General features: G+C 48.5%; 1 protein-coding gene across 3 annotated transcripts in view; it reads right to left on the reverse strand.

Moving 5' to 3' along the window:
* The window catches only part of LOC130340503 (oocyte zinc finger protein XlCOF22-like), a 71,763-nt gene that overhangs the window by 40,897 nt on the left and 15,772 nt on the right, over positions 1-15,094 (reverse strand). Inside the window, exons 2-9 of one of the 3 annotated variants that reach the window (XM_056554202.1) lie at positions 14,703-14,821; positions 13,728-13,904; positions 11,324-11,450; positions 11,135-11,226; positions 10,351-10,429; positions 10,152-10,243; positions 9,915-10,023; positions 1,296-2,301 (exon numbers count right to left, since the gene is read on the reverse strand). In XM_056554202.1, coding sequence (XP_056410177.1) covers positions 1,296-2,301; positions 9,915-10,023; positions 10,152-10,243; positions 10,351-10,429; positions 11,135-11,226; positions 11,324-11,450; positions 13,728-13,904; positions 14,703-14,780 — 1,760 coding nt within the window. In that variant the 5' untranslated portion in view covers positions 14,781-14,821. The remainder of the gene's footprint in view (positions 1-1,295; positions 2,302-9,914; positions 10,024-10,151; positions 10,244-10,350; positions 10,430-11,134; positions 11,227-11,323; positions 11,451-13,727; positions 13,905-14,702; positions 14,822-15,094) is intronic. The other 2 variants (XM_056554200.1, XM_056554201.1) reach the window with 2 other exon arrangements.

Here is a 15,094-nt window from a genome sequence, read left to right on the forward strand (position 1 = left end):
TCTCCTATACTTTGGATAGGGATAAGATGTCTAGGGGTGGAGTACCCCTTTAAAGACAGCTTCAAGGTGCTTGGAAGATCCTTATCATGACTCGCCTCCGGGAGGCAATGAATCCTGATGGTATTGCGTTTACAACGGTTAGCGAGACCTTCTGTCTGGAGGGGGGCCCAAAAGCTCATACTGGGAAGCAAATGTGGATTGAAATTAGGTAATATGGGCCCTAGTGGAGTCGTGTTCCCCTCCAAAACTTCAGTTGGTATTTGGGAAAGAATGCGACCCCACTGCGATGGAGCGGTAGATGGACCAACCACCCCAGAACACTCCAGCTCTGAATCCAGTGCAGCGTCCCATGCGGTGCCCTCCGTGCTGAGGGATACAGAGAACTCTTCCTGAGGGGAGCAGGATCCTTTTGGGGGTAAAGAAAGGGGCCCAAGCTCTCACTATGCCCCTGCAAAAGACCCCCTGTTGCTTAAAGGAGTTGCAGGGTAAGCCGCCATATAGAGAAACGGGGCAACTACAGGGCCGGGTAAGGCAGGAGAAAGGAGAGAAAGAGAGAAATGGGGGACAGGTCAACCAGAGACTGCAGTGGAGTCCCAGAAGCAGGAAGAGAAGACCCCAACAGCACCAATGACGCAGCCGTTGCATCAGTGCGGACAGGAGACATCTGCAGAAGGGAGCCCCGCAGGAAACGAGCGGCAGGACACAGATCTCTCCACCAGTCGACTGAGGTCCCTGCAGGATGAGCAGAGGTCGATGAAGACCAAGAGCCAGAAACTGGAGGGGACTGCTGGGATGCCCGTCCGCCGCGATCACGTGAGTCCCTTTCAGGAGTAGCGCTGTGTGAGCGGGTTCAAACTCCCTCTGAGGGTGCAGGGCCAGGATCATAGAAATCTAGCAATACCGCTAGCGGGATGGGGGTAACCAAAGGGCTGAGGGCGACTTCTGGGCTTTCTTGGAGGTCCTCCCCATGTGCAGGGAGCGGTGTCAGCGCCTCATGGAGCAGGGTCACACGTCGCCAAGTCCCTCCCCCCCATGTTTTGTTTACAGGGTCACATTCGGTTACAGGACACAGTTTTCTTCAATACACCAGTATAAACATGATAATAAATGTGTAATTATTTCTACACAACATTATTCTGGTGCATGTTCTGCCACAATTCAGGCGCATCAGGTATAGTAATGGGGGCAGGGTTTCTTCTCTGTGATTTGTCTGATGAGATTAAAAATCTTATTTCCAGGTAAAACATTTCCCGCATATAGAACATCAAAGTGGCCTCTTTCTTGTGTGAATTCGCACGTGCTGAAGAAGAGTTATTTTTTGAGTAAAACATTTCCCACATTCTGAACATGAATACGGCTTTTCTCCTCTGTGAACTTTCTCATGTTGAAGAAGATGTGGTTTTTGCGTAAAACATTTTCCACACTCTGAACATGAATACGGCTTCTCTCCTGTGTGAGTTCTCTCGTGTAACACAAGATGTGATTTCCTTATAAAGCATTTCCCACATTCTGAACATGAATATGGCTTCTCTCCTGTGTGACTTCTCTTATGAATAATAAGATCTGATTGACTTTTACAGCGTTGCCCACACTCTGAACACAGATATGGCTTCTCTCCTGTGTGACCTTTTCTGTGTGTAACAAGAGATGATCTTGTTGTAAATTGTTTCCCACATTCTGAACATGAATATGGCTTCTCTCCTGTGTGAATTCTCTCATGTCTAACAACACAAGATTTCTTAGTAAAGCATTTTTCACATTCTGAACATGAATACGGCTTCTCTCCTGTGTGAATTCTTCTGTGAATAACAAGATCTGATCTTTTTGTAAACCATTTCCCACATTCATCACATTGAATCCTTCCTTTCCCTTTCTTCTCTGTCCTTGTGGTAACAATGTGTGGTCGGTCAGGAGAAGGTTCCCCATGATCAGGGGGATTATTATATGATAGATCTGGATGGACATTAGGGGTAAGGAGGTCTTCTCCTGAGGAGCGCTCCATGATCTCTCCATCTTCTCCTGAGGAGCGCTCCATGATCTCTCCATCTTCTCCTGAGGAGCGCTCCATGATCTCTCCATCTTCTCCTGAGGAGCGCTCCATGATCTCTCCATCTTCTCCTGAGGAGCGCTCCATGATCTCTCCATCTTCTCCTGAGAAGCGCTCCATGATCTCTCCATCTTCTCCTGAGGAGCGCTCCATGATCTCTCCATCTTCTCCTGAGGAGCGCTCCATGATCTCTCCATCTTCTCCTTTATCACTCACAGATAACATGACGTCTTCTATGTTCTTACAGAGATTTCCTGTTGGGGATAAAGATAAATTTTATTATTTTTTTACACGCCACAAAGTAGAGACATTTATTACATTTTGTTGCAGTTTTTGATGCATTTTGTTCCAATAGTAAGTAGGGGTATGAATACTTTCTTATTTTTTGTCATTGATTTTCAATTTATTTCTGTTATAGCTAAAGAAAAACTGCACAAAAAATGTCACAAAATCTGCACAATGTAAATAAAGCTTTATACAGTAAAATATCCCAATAGCGGACAGTTAATAACCCGGCAAAATACCATGACTTACTGTATCTGCACCCTCAGAATAGGGGACAAAACACTCCCAATAGGAGGACAAAACAGTCCCAATAGAGGACAAAACACTCCCAATAGAGGGGACAATACACTCCCAATAGAGGACAAAACACTCCCAATAGGAGACAAAACACTCCCAATAGGAGACAAAACACTCCCAATAGGAGACAAAACACTCCCAAAAGAAGGGACAAAACACTCCCAATAGAGGACAAAACACTCCCAATATGGGGAAAAACACTCCCAATAGAGGACAAAACACTCCCGATAGAGGACAAAACACTCCCAATAGGAGACAGGGACAAAACACTCCCGATAGAGGACAAAACACTCCCGATAGAGGACAAAACACTCCCGATAGAGGACAAAACACTCCCAATAGAGGACAAAACACTCCCAATAGAGGACAAAACACTCCCAATAGAGGACAAAACACTCCCAATAGGAGACAAAACACTCCCAATAGGGGACAAAACACTCCCAATAGGGGACAAAACACTCCCAATAGGGGACAAAACACTCCCGATAGGGGACAAAACACTCCCGATAGAGGACAAAACACTCCCGATAGGAGGACAAAACACTCCCAATAGGGGACAAAACACTCCCGATAGGAGACAAAACACTCCCGATAGGGGACAAAACACTCCCGATAGGAGACAAAACACTCCCGATAGGAGACAAAACACTCCCAATAGGGGACAAAACACTCCCGATAGGAGACAAAACACTCCTGATAGAGGACAAAACACTCCCGATAGGAGACAAAACACTCCCGATAGGGGACAAAACACTCCCGATAGGAGACAAAACACTCCCGATAGGAGACAAAACACTCCCAATAGCAGACAGGGACAAAACACTCCCAATAGAGGGGACAAAACACTCCAAATAGAGGACAAATCACTCCCAATAGAGGACAAAACACTCCCAATAGAGGGACAAAACACTTCCAATAGGGGACAAAACACTCCCAATAGGGGACAAAACACTCCCAATAGCAGACAGGGACAAAACACTCCCAATAGAGGGGACAAAACACTCCAAATAGAGGACAAATCACTCCCAATAGAGGACAAAACACTCCCAATAGGGGACAAAACACTCCCAATAGAGGACAAAACACTCCCAATAGAGGACAAAACACTCCCAATAGAGGACAAAACACTCCCAATAGAGGACAAATCACTCCCGATAGAGGACAAATCACTCCCGATAGAGGACAAATCACTCCCGATAGAGGACAAAACACTCCCAATAGGAGACAAAACACTCCCAATAGGGGACAAAACACTCCCGATAGAGGACAAAACACTCCCAATAGCAGACAGGGACAAAACACTCCCAATAGAGGACAAAACACTCCCAATAGCAGACAGGGACAAAACACTCCCAATAGGAGACAAAACACTCCCAATAGGGGACAAAACACTCCCGATAGAGGACAAAACACTCCCGATAGAGGACAAAACACTCCCAATAGCAGACAGGGACAAAACACTCCCAATAGGAGACAAAACACTCCCAATAGAGGACAAAACACTCCCAATAGGAGGACAAAACACTCCCAATAGGAGGACAAAACACTCCCAATAGAGGAGACAAAACACTCCCAATAGAGGAGACAAAACACTCCCAATAGAGGAGACAAAACACTCCCAATAGAGGACAAAACACTCCCAATAGAGGGGACAAAACACTCCCAATAGAGGGGACAAAACACTCCCAATAGAGGGGACAAAACACTCCCAATAGAGGGGACAAAACACTCCCAATAGGGGACAAAACACTCCCAATAGGGGACAAAACACTCCCAATAGGGGACAAAACACTCCCAATAGGGGACAAAACACTCCCAATAGAGGACAAAACACTCCCAATAGAGGACAAAACACTCCCAATAGGAGACAAAACACTCCCAATAGGGGACAAAACACTCCCAATAGAGGACAAAACACTCCCAATAGAGGACAAAACACTCCCAATAGGAGGACAAAACACTCCCAATAGGAGGACAAAACACTCCCAATAGAGGAGACAAAACACTCCCAATAGAGGAGACAAAACACTCCCAATAGAGGAGACAAAACACTCCCAATAGAGGAGACAAAACACTCCCAATAGAGGACAAAACACTCCCAATAGAGGGGACAAAACACTCCCAATAGAGGGGACAAAACACTTCCAATAGAGGGGACAAAACACTCCCAATAGGGGACAAAACACTCCCAATAGGGGACAAAACACTCCCAATAGGGGACAAAACACTCCCAATAGGAGGACAAAACACTCCCAATAGGAGGACAAAACACTCCCAATAGGAGGACAAAACACTCCCAATAGGAGGACAAAACACTCCCAATAGAGGAGACAAAACACTCCCAATAGAGGGGACAAAACACTCCCAATAGGGGACAAAACACTCCCAATAGGGGACAAAACACTCCCAATAGGGGACAAAACACTCCCAATAGGGGACAAAACACTTCCAATAGGGGGACAAAACACTCCCAATAGAGGAGACAAAACACTCCCAATAGGAGACAAAACACTCCCAATAGAGGGGACAAAACACTCCCAATAGAGGACAAAACACTCCCAATAGGGGACAAAACACTCCCAATAGGAGGACAAAACACTCCCAATAGGGGACAAAACACTCCCAATAGGAGGACAAAACACTCCCAATAGGAGGACAAAACACTCCCAATAGAGGATACAAAACACTCCCAATAGAGGACAAAACACTCCCAATAGAGGACAAAACACTCCCAATAGGGGACAAAACACTTCCAATAGAGGGGACAAAACACTCCCAATAGAGGACAAAACACTCCCAATAGGAGACAAAACACTCCCAATAGAGGACAAAACACTCCCAATAGGGGACAAAACACTCCCAATAGAGGACAAAACACTCCCAATAGGGGACAAAACACTCCCAATAGGGGACAAAACACTCCCAATAGGGGACAAAACACTCCCAATAGGGGACAAAACACTCCCAATAGGGGAAAAAACACTCCCAATAGGGGACAAAACACTCCCAATAGAGGACAAAACACTCCCAATAGGGGACAAACACTTCCAATAGGGGAACAAAACACTCCCAATAGGAGGACAAAACACTCCCAATAGGGGACAAAACACTCCCAATAGAGGGCAAAACACTCCCAATAGGGGACAAAACACTCCCAATAGAGGACAAAACACTCCCAATAGAGGACAAAACACTCCCAATAGAGGACAAAACACTCCCAATAGAGGACAAAACACTCCCAATAGAGGACAAAACACTCCCGATAGGGGACAAAACACTCCCGATAGAGGACAAAACACTCCCAATAGGGGAACAAAACACTCCCAATAGGAGGACAAAACACTCCCAATAGGGGACAAAACACTCCCAATAGAGGGCAAAACACTCCCAATAGGGGACAAAACACTCCCAATAGAGGACAAAACACTTCCAATAGGGGAACAAAACACTCCCGATAGGGGAACAAAACACTCCCGATAGGGGAACAAAACACTCCCAATAGAGGGCAAAACACTCCCAATAGGGGACAAAACACTCCCAATAGGGGACAAAACACTCCCAATAGGGGACAAAACACTCCCAATAGGAGGACAAAACACTCCCAATAGGGGACAAAACACTCCCAATAGGGGACAAAACACTCCCAATAGGGGACAAAACACTTCCAATAGGGGAACAAAACACTCCCAATAGGAGGACAAAACACTCCCAATAGGAGGACAAAACACTCCCAATAGGGGACAAAACACTTCCAATAGGGGAACAAAACACTCCCGATAGGGGGACAAAACACTCCCGATAGAGGACAAAACACTCCCGACAGGGGGACAAAACACTCCCTATAGGGGGACAACCAGGCTTATGTGCCGGCCCTACCTTGTACACAAGGCTGCCATGAGGGGGTACAGCCAATACCCCAGTAAGGGGCCCAAGCCCCCGCTGCACCCTGCCCCAGCACAGAAGACCGCTGTTTAAACAGTACTCTCCCGCTCCTGTACATCTGCCGGCCCACATCATTCACCCCTCTTTTCTGATCCCACTGTGCCACTTTATTCCCCCTGTGCCAAATCATCCCTCTCCCTTTTTTACCCCCGTGCCACATCATTTCCTCTTGATCCCCCTGGGCCATTTCATAAGGAGGGGGGGGGGGGATGAATTTACACAGAGGGTATTAAAGGGGAATGAAATGGCACAGGGGGATCAAGAGTAAATTATGTGGCACAGGAGGTAATGGGGGATAATTTGGCATAGGGGGAATAAGGTGGCACAGGTTATTAAGGGAGGATGAAATGATGGGAGGGATAAGGGGGGGATTAAACAGCACTAGGAGATTCTCCTGTAATATGGTTTTTTATCATGTTTTATAGGCAAATACACTCTGGAGTGAGTACAGGACAGTATTCAGACATTGAGAAAGGTTTTTGAGCCTTTTTTCCCAATAAGGGACATCTCTCAGTAAGGGACATCTCTCAGTAAGGGACATCTCTCAATAGAGGACACTTTTTTATTCCCCGTGAGTGTGCGCTATTGGGAGATTCTACTGTAAACACTTTATAATGTCAATGATCCCAGCAGGTGAGAAGTGTCCTGAGATGCCGATATTCATTTTACTCTCTCTCTACCCCAATGACCGGATTCTTGTCTCTTCCCCAATGACCGGATCCTTGTCTCTACCCCAATGACCGGATTCTTGTCTCTACCCCAATGACCGGATTCTTGTCTCTTCCCCAATGACCGGATCCTTGTCTCTGCCCCAATGGCCGGATCCTTGTCTCCACCCCAATGGCCGAATCCCTGTCTCCTCTCCAATAGCGGGATCCCTGTCTCTACCTCAATGGCGGGATCCCTGTCTCTACCCCAATGGCGGGATCCCTGTCTCAACCCCAATGGCGGGATCCTTGTCTCTACCCCAATGGCGGGATCCTTGTCTCTACCCCAATGGCGGGATCCCTGTCTCTTCTCCAATGGCGGGATCCCTGTCTCTACCCCAATGGCCGGATCCCTGTCTCTACCCCAATGGCCGGATCCTTGTCTCTTCTCCAATGGCCGCATCCATGTCTCTACCCCAATGGCCTGATCCTTGTCTCCTCCCCAATGGCTGGATCCTTGTCTCTTCCCCACTGGCGGGATCCTTGTCTCTACCCCAATGGCCGGATCCTTGTCTCTACCCCAATGGCCGGATCCTTGTCTCCACCCCAATGGCCGGATCCCTGTCTCCTCTCCAATGGCCGGATCCCTGTCTCTTCTCCAATAGCGGGATCTCTGTCTCTACCCCAATGGCCGGATCCCTGTCTCCTCTCCAATGGCCGGATCCCTGTCTCTTCTCCAATAGCGGGATCCCTGTTTCTACCCCAATGGCCGAATCCCTGTCTCTACCCCAATGGCGGGATCCTTGTCTCTACCCCAATGGCGGGATCCTTGTCTCTACCCCAATGGCGGGATCCTTGTCTCTACCCCAATGGCGGGATCCCTGTCTCCACCCCAATGGCCGGATCCCTGTCTCCACCCCAATGGCCGGATCCCTGTCTCTACCCCAATGGCCGGATCCTTGTCTCTTCCCCAATGGCCGGATCCTTGTCTCTTCTCCAATGGCCGAATCAATGTCTCTTCCCCAATGGCCGGATCCTTGTCTCTTCCCCAATGGCCAGATCCTTGTCTCTTCTCCAATGGCGGGATCCTTGTCTCTTCTCCAATGGCGGGATCCTTGTCTCTTCTCCAATGGCGGGATCCTTGTCTCTTCTCCAATGGCGGGATCCTTGCCTCTGCCCCAATGGCCGGATCCTTGTCTCCACCCCAATGGCCGAATCCCTGTCTCCTCTCCAATAGCGGGATCCCTGTCTCTACCCCAATGGCAGGATCCTTGTCTCTACCTTAATGGCCGGATCCCTGTCTCTACCCCAATGGTGGGATCCTTTTCTCTACCCCAATGGCGGGATCCTTGTCTCTTCTCCAATGGCCGAATCAATGTCTCTTCCCCAATGGCCGGATCCTTGTCTCTTCCCCAATGGCCAGATCCTTGTCTCTTCTCCAATGGCGGGATCCTTGTCTCTTCTCCAATGGCCGGATCCTTGTCTCTACCCCAATGGCCGAATCCTTGTCTCTACCCCAATGGCTGGATCCTTTTCTCTACCCCAATGGCCGGATCCTTGTCTCTACCCCAATGGCTGGATCCTAGTCTCTACCCCAATGGCCGGATCCTAGTCTCTACCCCAATGGCCGGATCCTTGTCTCTACCCCAATGGCGGGATCCTTGTCTCTACCCCAATGGCTGGATCCTTGTCTCCACCCCAACGGCCGGATCCTTGTCTCCACCCCAACGGCCAGATCCTTGTCTCTTCTCCAATGGCGGGATCCTTGTCTCTTCTCCAATGGCGGGATCCTTGTCTCTTCTCCAATGGCGGGATCCTTGTCTCTTCTCCAATGGCGGGATCCTTGCCTCTGCCCCAATGGCCGGATCCTTGTCTCCACCCCAATGGCCGAATCCCTGTCTCCTCTCCAATAGCGGGATCCCTGTCTCTACCCCAATGGCAGGATCCTTGTCTCTACCTTAATGGCCGGATCCCTGTCTCTACCCCAATGGTGGGATCCTTTTCTCTACCCCAATGGCGGGATCCTTGTCTCTACCCCAATGGCTGGATACTTGTCTCTACCCCAATGGCCGGATACTTGTCTCTACCCCAATGGCCGGATACTTGTCTCTACCCCAATGGCGGAATCCTTGTCTCCACTCCAATGGCCGGATCCTTGTCTCTACCCCAATGGCCGAATCCTTGTCTCTACCCCAATGGCTGGATCCTTTTCTCTACCCCAATGGCCGGATCCTTGTCTCTACCCCAATGGCTGGATCCTAGTCTCTACCCCAATGGCCGGATCCTAGTCTCTACCCCAATGGCCGGATCCTTGTCTCTACCCCAATGGCGGGATCCTTGTCTCTACCCCAATGGCTGGATCCTTGTCTCCACCCCAACGGCCGGATCCTTGTCTCCACCCCAACGGCCGGATCCTTGACTCCACCCCAACAGCGGGGTCATTCACTTTATCCCAATGGCTGGATTGTTGTACAGTTATTCGCAGGGGTAGTTATCGAGTCCATTTGGCAGAGAGCGCATTAATTGTTCCCGATGCCATATACTCTTTAGTGTCTCCTCCACATGGTGGAATTGCCGGTATCAGTGCCTTTTTGGACTCTGTGGTCTCTCTGATCAAGGAATTATTACATACGTGGGGTAACACTTCCTGGAATTATTAGTTACCTGGGGTAACACCTCCTGGCATTATTACATACCTGGGGTAACACCTCCTGGAATTTCCTCCTTCACTTCCCTCATACACGGGTGATGGCCCCTCATCCTCTCTTCTTCATCCTCCACTTTATAATTAGTCAGATCTCCCCCCTGATGTGACATATAGAACAATTCACTACAATACAGCAGACAGGAGGAGCAACAGAGACCCCCAAAATCTACCCCCACATCTATGACTGCAGGACCCCCTATACAGATATAGGATCAGCCTCATCTACCTGATGCTTCTCTGGGACATTTCCCTCTGGACAGTCCTGGGAATACAGAGGACGGGGACACCTCTCGGGTGAATTTCTATCAATGACTCCATCTGTAGGGAACACACAGTGATGAATAGATTATTCCATGTGATGATCAGATGATGGGTGTAGTAGTATCTAGGAGACCCTCCACCAATAATAGTCTCTCCCTCCTTACACTGCTGATCGGCCCCGAAATCCGTCTCCTCTTCTGGTTCATCTTTAACCTCAACCTTAATACACATCAGATCTTCACCCTAAAGAGCAAAAAAAAAAAAAAAAAATAAAAGGGGCTCCCGAATTCCACCATAACCTGGGGGGGCACACGGCCCCATGGTCCCCAGTATACATGTCCCCTCCTCCTTATTTCCTTCTTCTCCTTTATCTCCACAGGTTGTTTTCCTCAGTTATTCTGCCCGGTAACAGCTGTTCTGCTGAGAGATGGATTCCTGCTTCTGATTGGAGGATCATATTCTGCCCGGTAACCATGATCTTCTGCCCAGCGATGCTCCAGCCCAACAACAGCATTCTGATTGGCTGGAGGCCCATTGGCGGGAAAAGTATTTCCCTTCTATACTGGGCTGTGGTGTCTCCAGCTCAGTCACCTGTGGGAAGATTAGAAGAAGCCCCCGCCCTCCCCCTTTTATTTCACTTTCCTTTCCATCACAATGTTTTATAGAAGAGGTAAGTGACCCGAGAAGTCATGGGGGACATGTCTATTATTATAACTTATTGTGGTTCTGCTATTTTATTACTACGACTTTGATTTGAGGATTTAGTATTTAGATCAAAGTTATTTATTTATTCTTGCATGAGCAGAGCCGGGGCGCCGGGCAGGAGATCGTGGGGGTCCCTACCCAGATCAAACGGAGTTCCCCTTTAATAAGAGTGGGACCTATGGTGCCATTATCATGGGATCAATCACTTTATGGTCATATTTTGGAAACTTAAACACCATCTACCTGATGGTTCTCTGGGACATTTCCCTCTGGACAGTCCTGGGAATACAGAGGACGGGGACACCTCTCTGGTGGATTTCTATCAATGACTTCATCTGTAGGGAACACACAGGGAATGAATACATCAGTGCTGGATAGATTTCTATGTTACTAGGTAGTGAGAGTGATATCTATATATATGTCTCTTCTTACCTTGTGATGTGAGGGGCCGGTGATCCTCCATCATGACTATGTCCTGGTACAGATCCTTGTGTCCTTCTACATACTCCCACTCCTCCATGGAGAAATAGACCGCCACATCCTGACACCTTATAGGAGCCTGACACACAATGATACCGTCATCACCAGACCCCTCCATTACTGTATAATGTCCCAGCAGTGTCACCTCTCTAATCATCACCAGACCCCTCCATTACTGTATAATGTCCCAGCAGTGTCACCTCTCAAGTCATCACCAGACCCCTCCATTACTATATAATGTCCCAGCAGTGTCACCTCTCCAGTCATCACCAGACCCCTCCATTACTGTATAATGTCCCAGCAGTGTCACCTCTCTAATCATCACCAGACCCCTCCATTACTGTATAATGTCCCAGCAGTGTCACCTCTCTAATCATCACCAGACCCCTCCATGACTGTATAATGTCCCAGCAGTGTCACCTCTCCATTCATCACCAGACCCCTCCATGACTGTATAATGTCCCAGCAGTGTCACCTCTCCATTCATCACCAGACCCCTCCATTACTGTATAATGTCCCAGAAGTGTCACCTCTCCAGTCATCACCAGACCCCTCCATTACCGTATAATGTCCCAGCAGTGTCACCTCTCCAGTCATCACCAGACCCCTCCATTACCGTATAATGTCCCAGCAGTGTCACCTCTCCAGTCATCACTAGACCCCCCCCCCCATTACTGTATAATGTCCCAGCATTGTCATCTCTCCAGTCATCACCAGACCCCTTCATTACTGTATAATGTCCCAGCAGTGTCACCTCTCCAATCATCACCAGACCCCTCCATTATTGTATAATGTCCCAGCAGTGTCACCTCTCCAGTCATCATCAGACTCCTCCATTACTGTATAATGTCCCAGCAGGGTCACCTCTCCAGTCATCACCAGAACCCTCCATTACTGTATAATGTCCCAGCAGTGTCACCTCTCCAGTCATCACCAGACCCCTCCATTACTGTATAATGTCCCAGCAGTGTCACCTCTCCAGTCATCACCAGACCCCTCCATTACTGTATAATGTCCCAGCAGTGTCACCTCTCCAGTCATCACCAGACCCCTCCATTACTGCATAATGTCCAGCAGCGTCACCTCTCCAGTCATCACCAGACCCCTCCAATACTGTATAATGTCCTAGCAGTGTCACCTCTCTGATCATCACCAGACCCCTCCATTACTGTATAATGTCCCAGCAGTGTCACCTCTCTAATCATCACCAGACCCCTCCAGTACTGTATAATGTTCCAGCAGTGTCACCTCTCCCGTCATCACCAGACCTCTCCATTACTGTATAATGTCCCAGCAGTGTCACCTCTCCAGTCATCAGACCCCTCCATTACTGTATAATGTCCTAGCAGTGTCACCTCTCTAATCATCACCAGACCCCTCCATTACTGTATAATGTCCCAGCAGGGTCACCACTCCAGTCATCACCAGACCCCTCCATTGCTGTATAATGTCCCAGCAGGGTCACCTCTCCAGTCATCACAAGACCCCTCCATTACTGTATAATGTCCCAGAAGTGTCACCTCTCCAGTCATCACCAGACCCCTCCATTACTGTATAATGTCCCAGCAGTGTCACCTCTCCAGTCATCACCAGACCCCTCCATTACTGTATAATGTCCCAGCAGTGTCACCTCTCCCGTCATCACCAGACCCCTCCATTACTGTATAATGTCCCAGCAGTGTCACTGTCACCTCTCCAGTCATCACCAGACCCCTCCATTACTGTATAATGTCCCAGCAGTGTCACCTCTCCAGTCATCACCAGACCCCTCCATTACTGTATAATGTCCCAGCAGGGTCACCACTCCAGTCATCACCAGACCCCTCCATTACTGTATAATGTCCCAGCAGTGTCACCTCTCCAGTCATCACCAGACCCCTCCATTGCTGTATAATGTCCCAGCAGTGTCAACTCTACAGTCATCACCAGACCCCTCCATTACTGTATAATGTCCCAGCAGTGTCACCTCTCCAGTCATCACAAGACCCCTCCATTACTGTATAATGTCCCAGAAGTGTCACCTCTCTAATCATCACCAGACCCCTCCATTATTGTATAATGTCCCAGAAGTGTCACCTCTCCAGTCATCACCAGACCCCCCCCCATTACTGTATAATGTACCAGCAGTGTCACCTCTCCAGTCATCACCAGACCCCCCCCCCATTACTGTATAATGTACCAGCAGTGTCACCTCTCCAGTCATCACCAGACCCCTCCATTACTGTACAATGTCCCAGCAGTGTCACCTCTCTAATCATCACCAGACCCCTCCATTACTGTATAATGTCCCAGCAGTTTCACCTCTCCAGTCATCCCCAGACCCCTCCATTACTGTATAATGTCCCAGCAGTGTCACCTCTCCAGTCAGCAGCTCAGTGATCCTGTGGGTGAGTTCTAGGATCTTCTCATGTATCGGTGAGTGAGGTGGAGGCTCTGTGATGGGGCCCCGGGCCCTGCTCCGTCCTCCTGACTCATGGAGATGACTGCTGGGGGCCACACGCTCCCCCCATGTCTTCTTCACTATGGTGTAATCCTGTGTATGGAGAGAGACAATGAGGGGACTGACCCCAGTATTCCTCCCTCACTACAAAGAGGAGATTGTGCCCCCTGTATAGAGCTCTAGTGAGCACATCTGGAATACTGGGGTCAGTTCTGGAGACCTCACCTACATAGAGACATCCTGAACATAGAGCGGCTCCAAAGATGGAAATGTAGATGGGGGCAACAATGGTGGAAATGTAGATGGGGGGACGACAACAATGGTGGAAATGTAGATGGGGACAACAATATTCGAAATGTAGATGGGGACAACAATGGTGGAAATGTAGATGGAGACAACAATGGTGGAAATGTAGATGGGGACAACAATGGTGGAAATGTAGATGTGGACAACAATGGTGGAAATGCAGATGGAGACAACAATGGTGGAAATGCAGATGGGGACAACAATGGTGGAAATGTAGATGGAGACAACAATGGTGGAAATGTAGATGGAGACAACAATGGTGGAAATGTAGATGGAGACAACAATGGTGGAAATGTAGATGGTGGACAACAATGGTGGAAATGTAGATGGGGACAACAATGGTGGAAATGTAGATGGAGACAACAATGGTGGAAATGTAGATGGGGACAACAATGGTGGAAATGTAGATGGGGACAACAATGGTGGAAATGTAGATGGGGGGACAACAATGGTGGAAATGTAGATGGGGACAACAATGGTGGAAATGTAGATGGAGACAACAATGGTGGAAATGTAGATGGGAACAACAATGGTGGAAATGTAGATGGGGACAACAATGGTGGAAATGTAGATGGGTCACCTCACCTCTCCAGTCAGCAGGTGGAGGATCTCCAAGGTGAAGTGTAATATTCTCTTAGTCATCTCATTCCTGTCCTTGTCCATCCTTGGGGGTCATTCAGGAGAAGAGGAGACAACTGGATCAGCTGGAGGGCAAGAGGAGGAGCCAGAATCTCAGAACCAGCGACACAATGTAACAAACCTCCTCCTCATGTAATCTCCTTACTACTGGGGTGACACACTGTAACAAACCTCCTCCTCATGTAATCTCCTCACTACTGGGGTGACACACTGTAACAAACCTCCTCCTCATGTAATCTCCTTACTACTGGGGTGACACACTGTAACAAACCTCCTCCTCATGTAATCTCCTTACTACTGGGGTGACACACAGTAACAAACCTTCTCCTCATGTAATC

The sequence above is a fragment of the Hyla sarda genome, unplaced genomic scaffold, assembly GCF_029499605.1.
Source record: "Hyla sarda isolate aHylSar1 unplaced genomic scaffold, aHylSar1.hap1 scaffold_595, whole genome shotgun sequence".
In the NCBI taxonomy this organism is placed as follows: Eukaryota; Metazoa; Chordata; class Amphibia; order Anura; family Hylidae; genus Hyla; species Hyla sarda.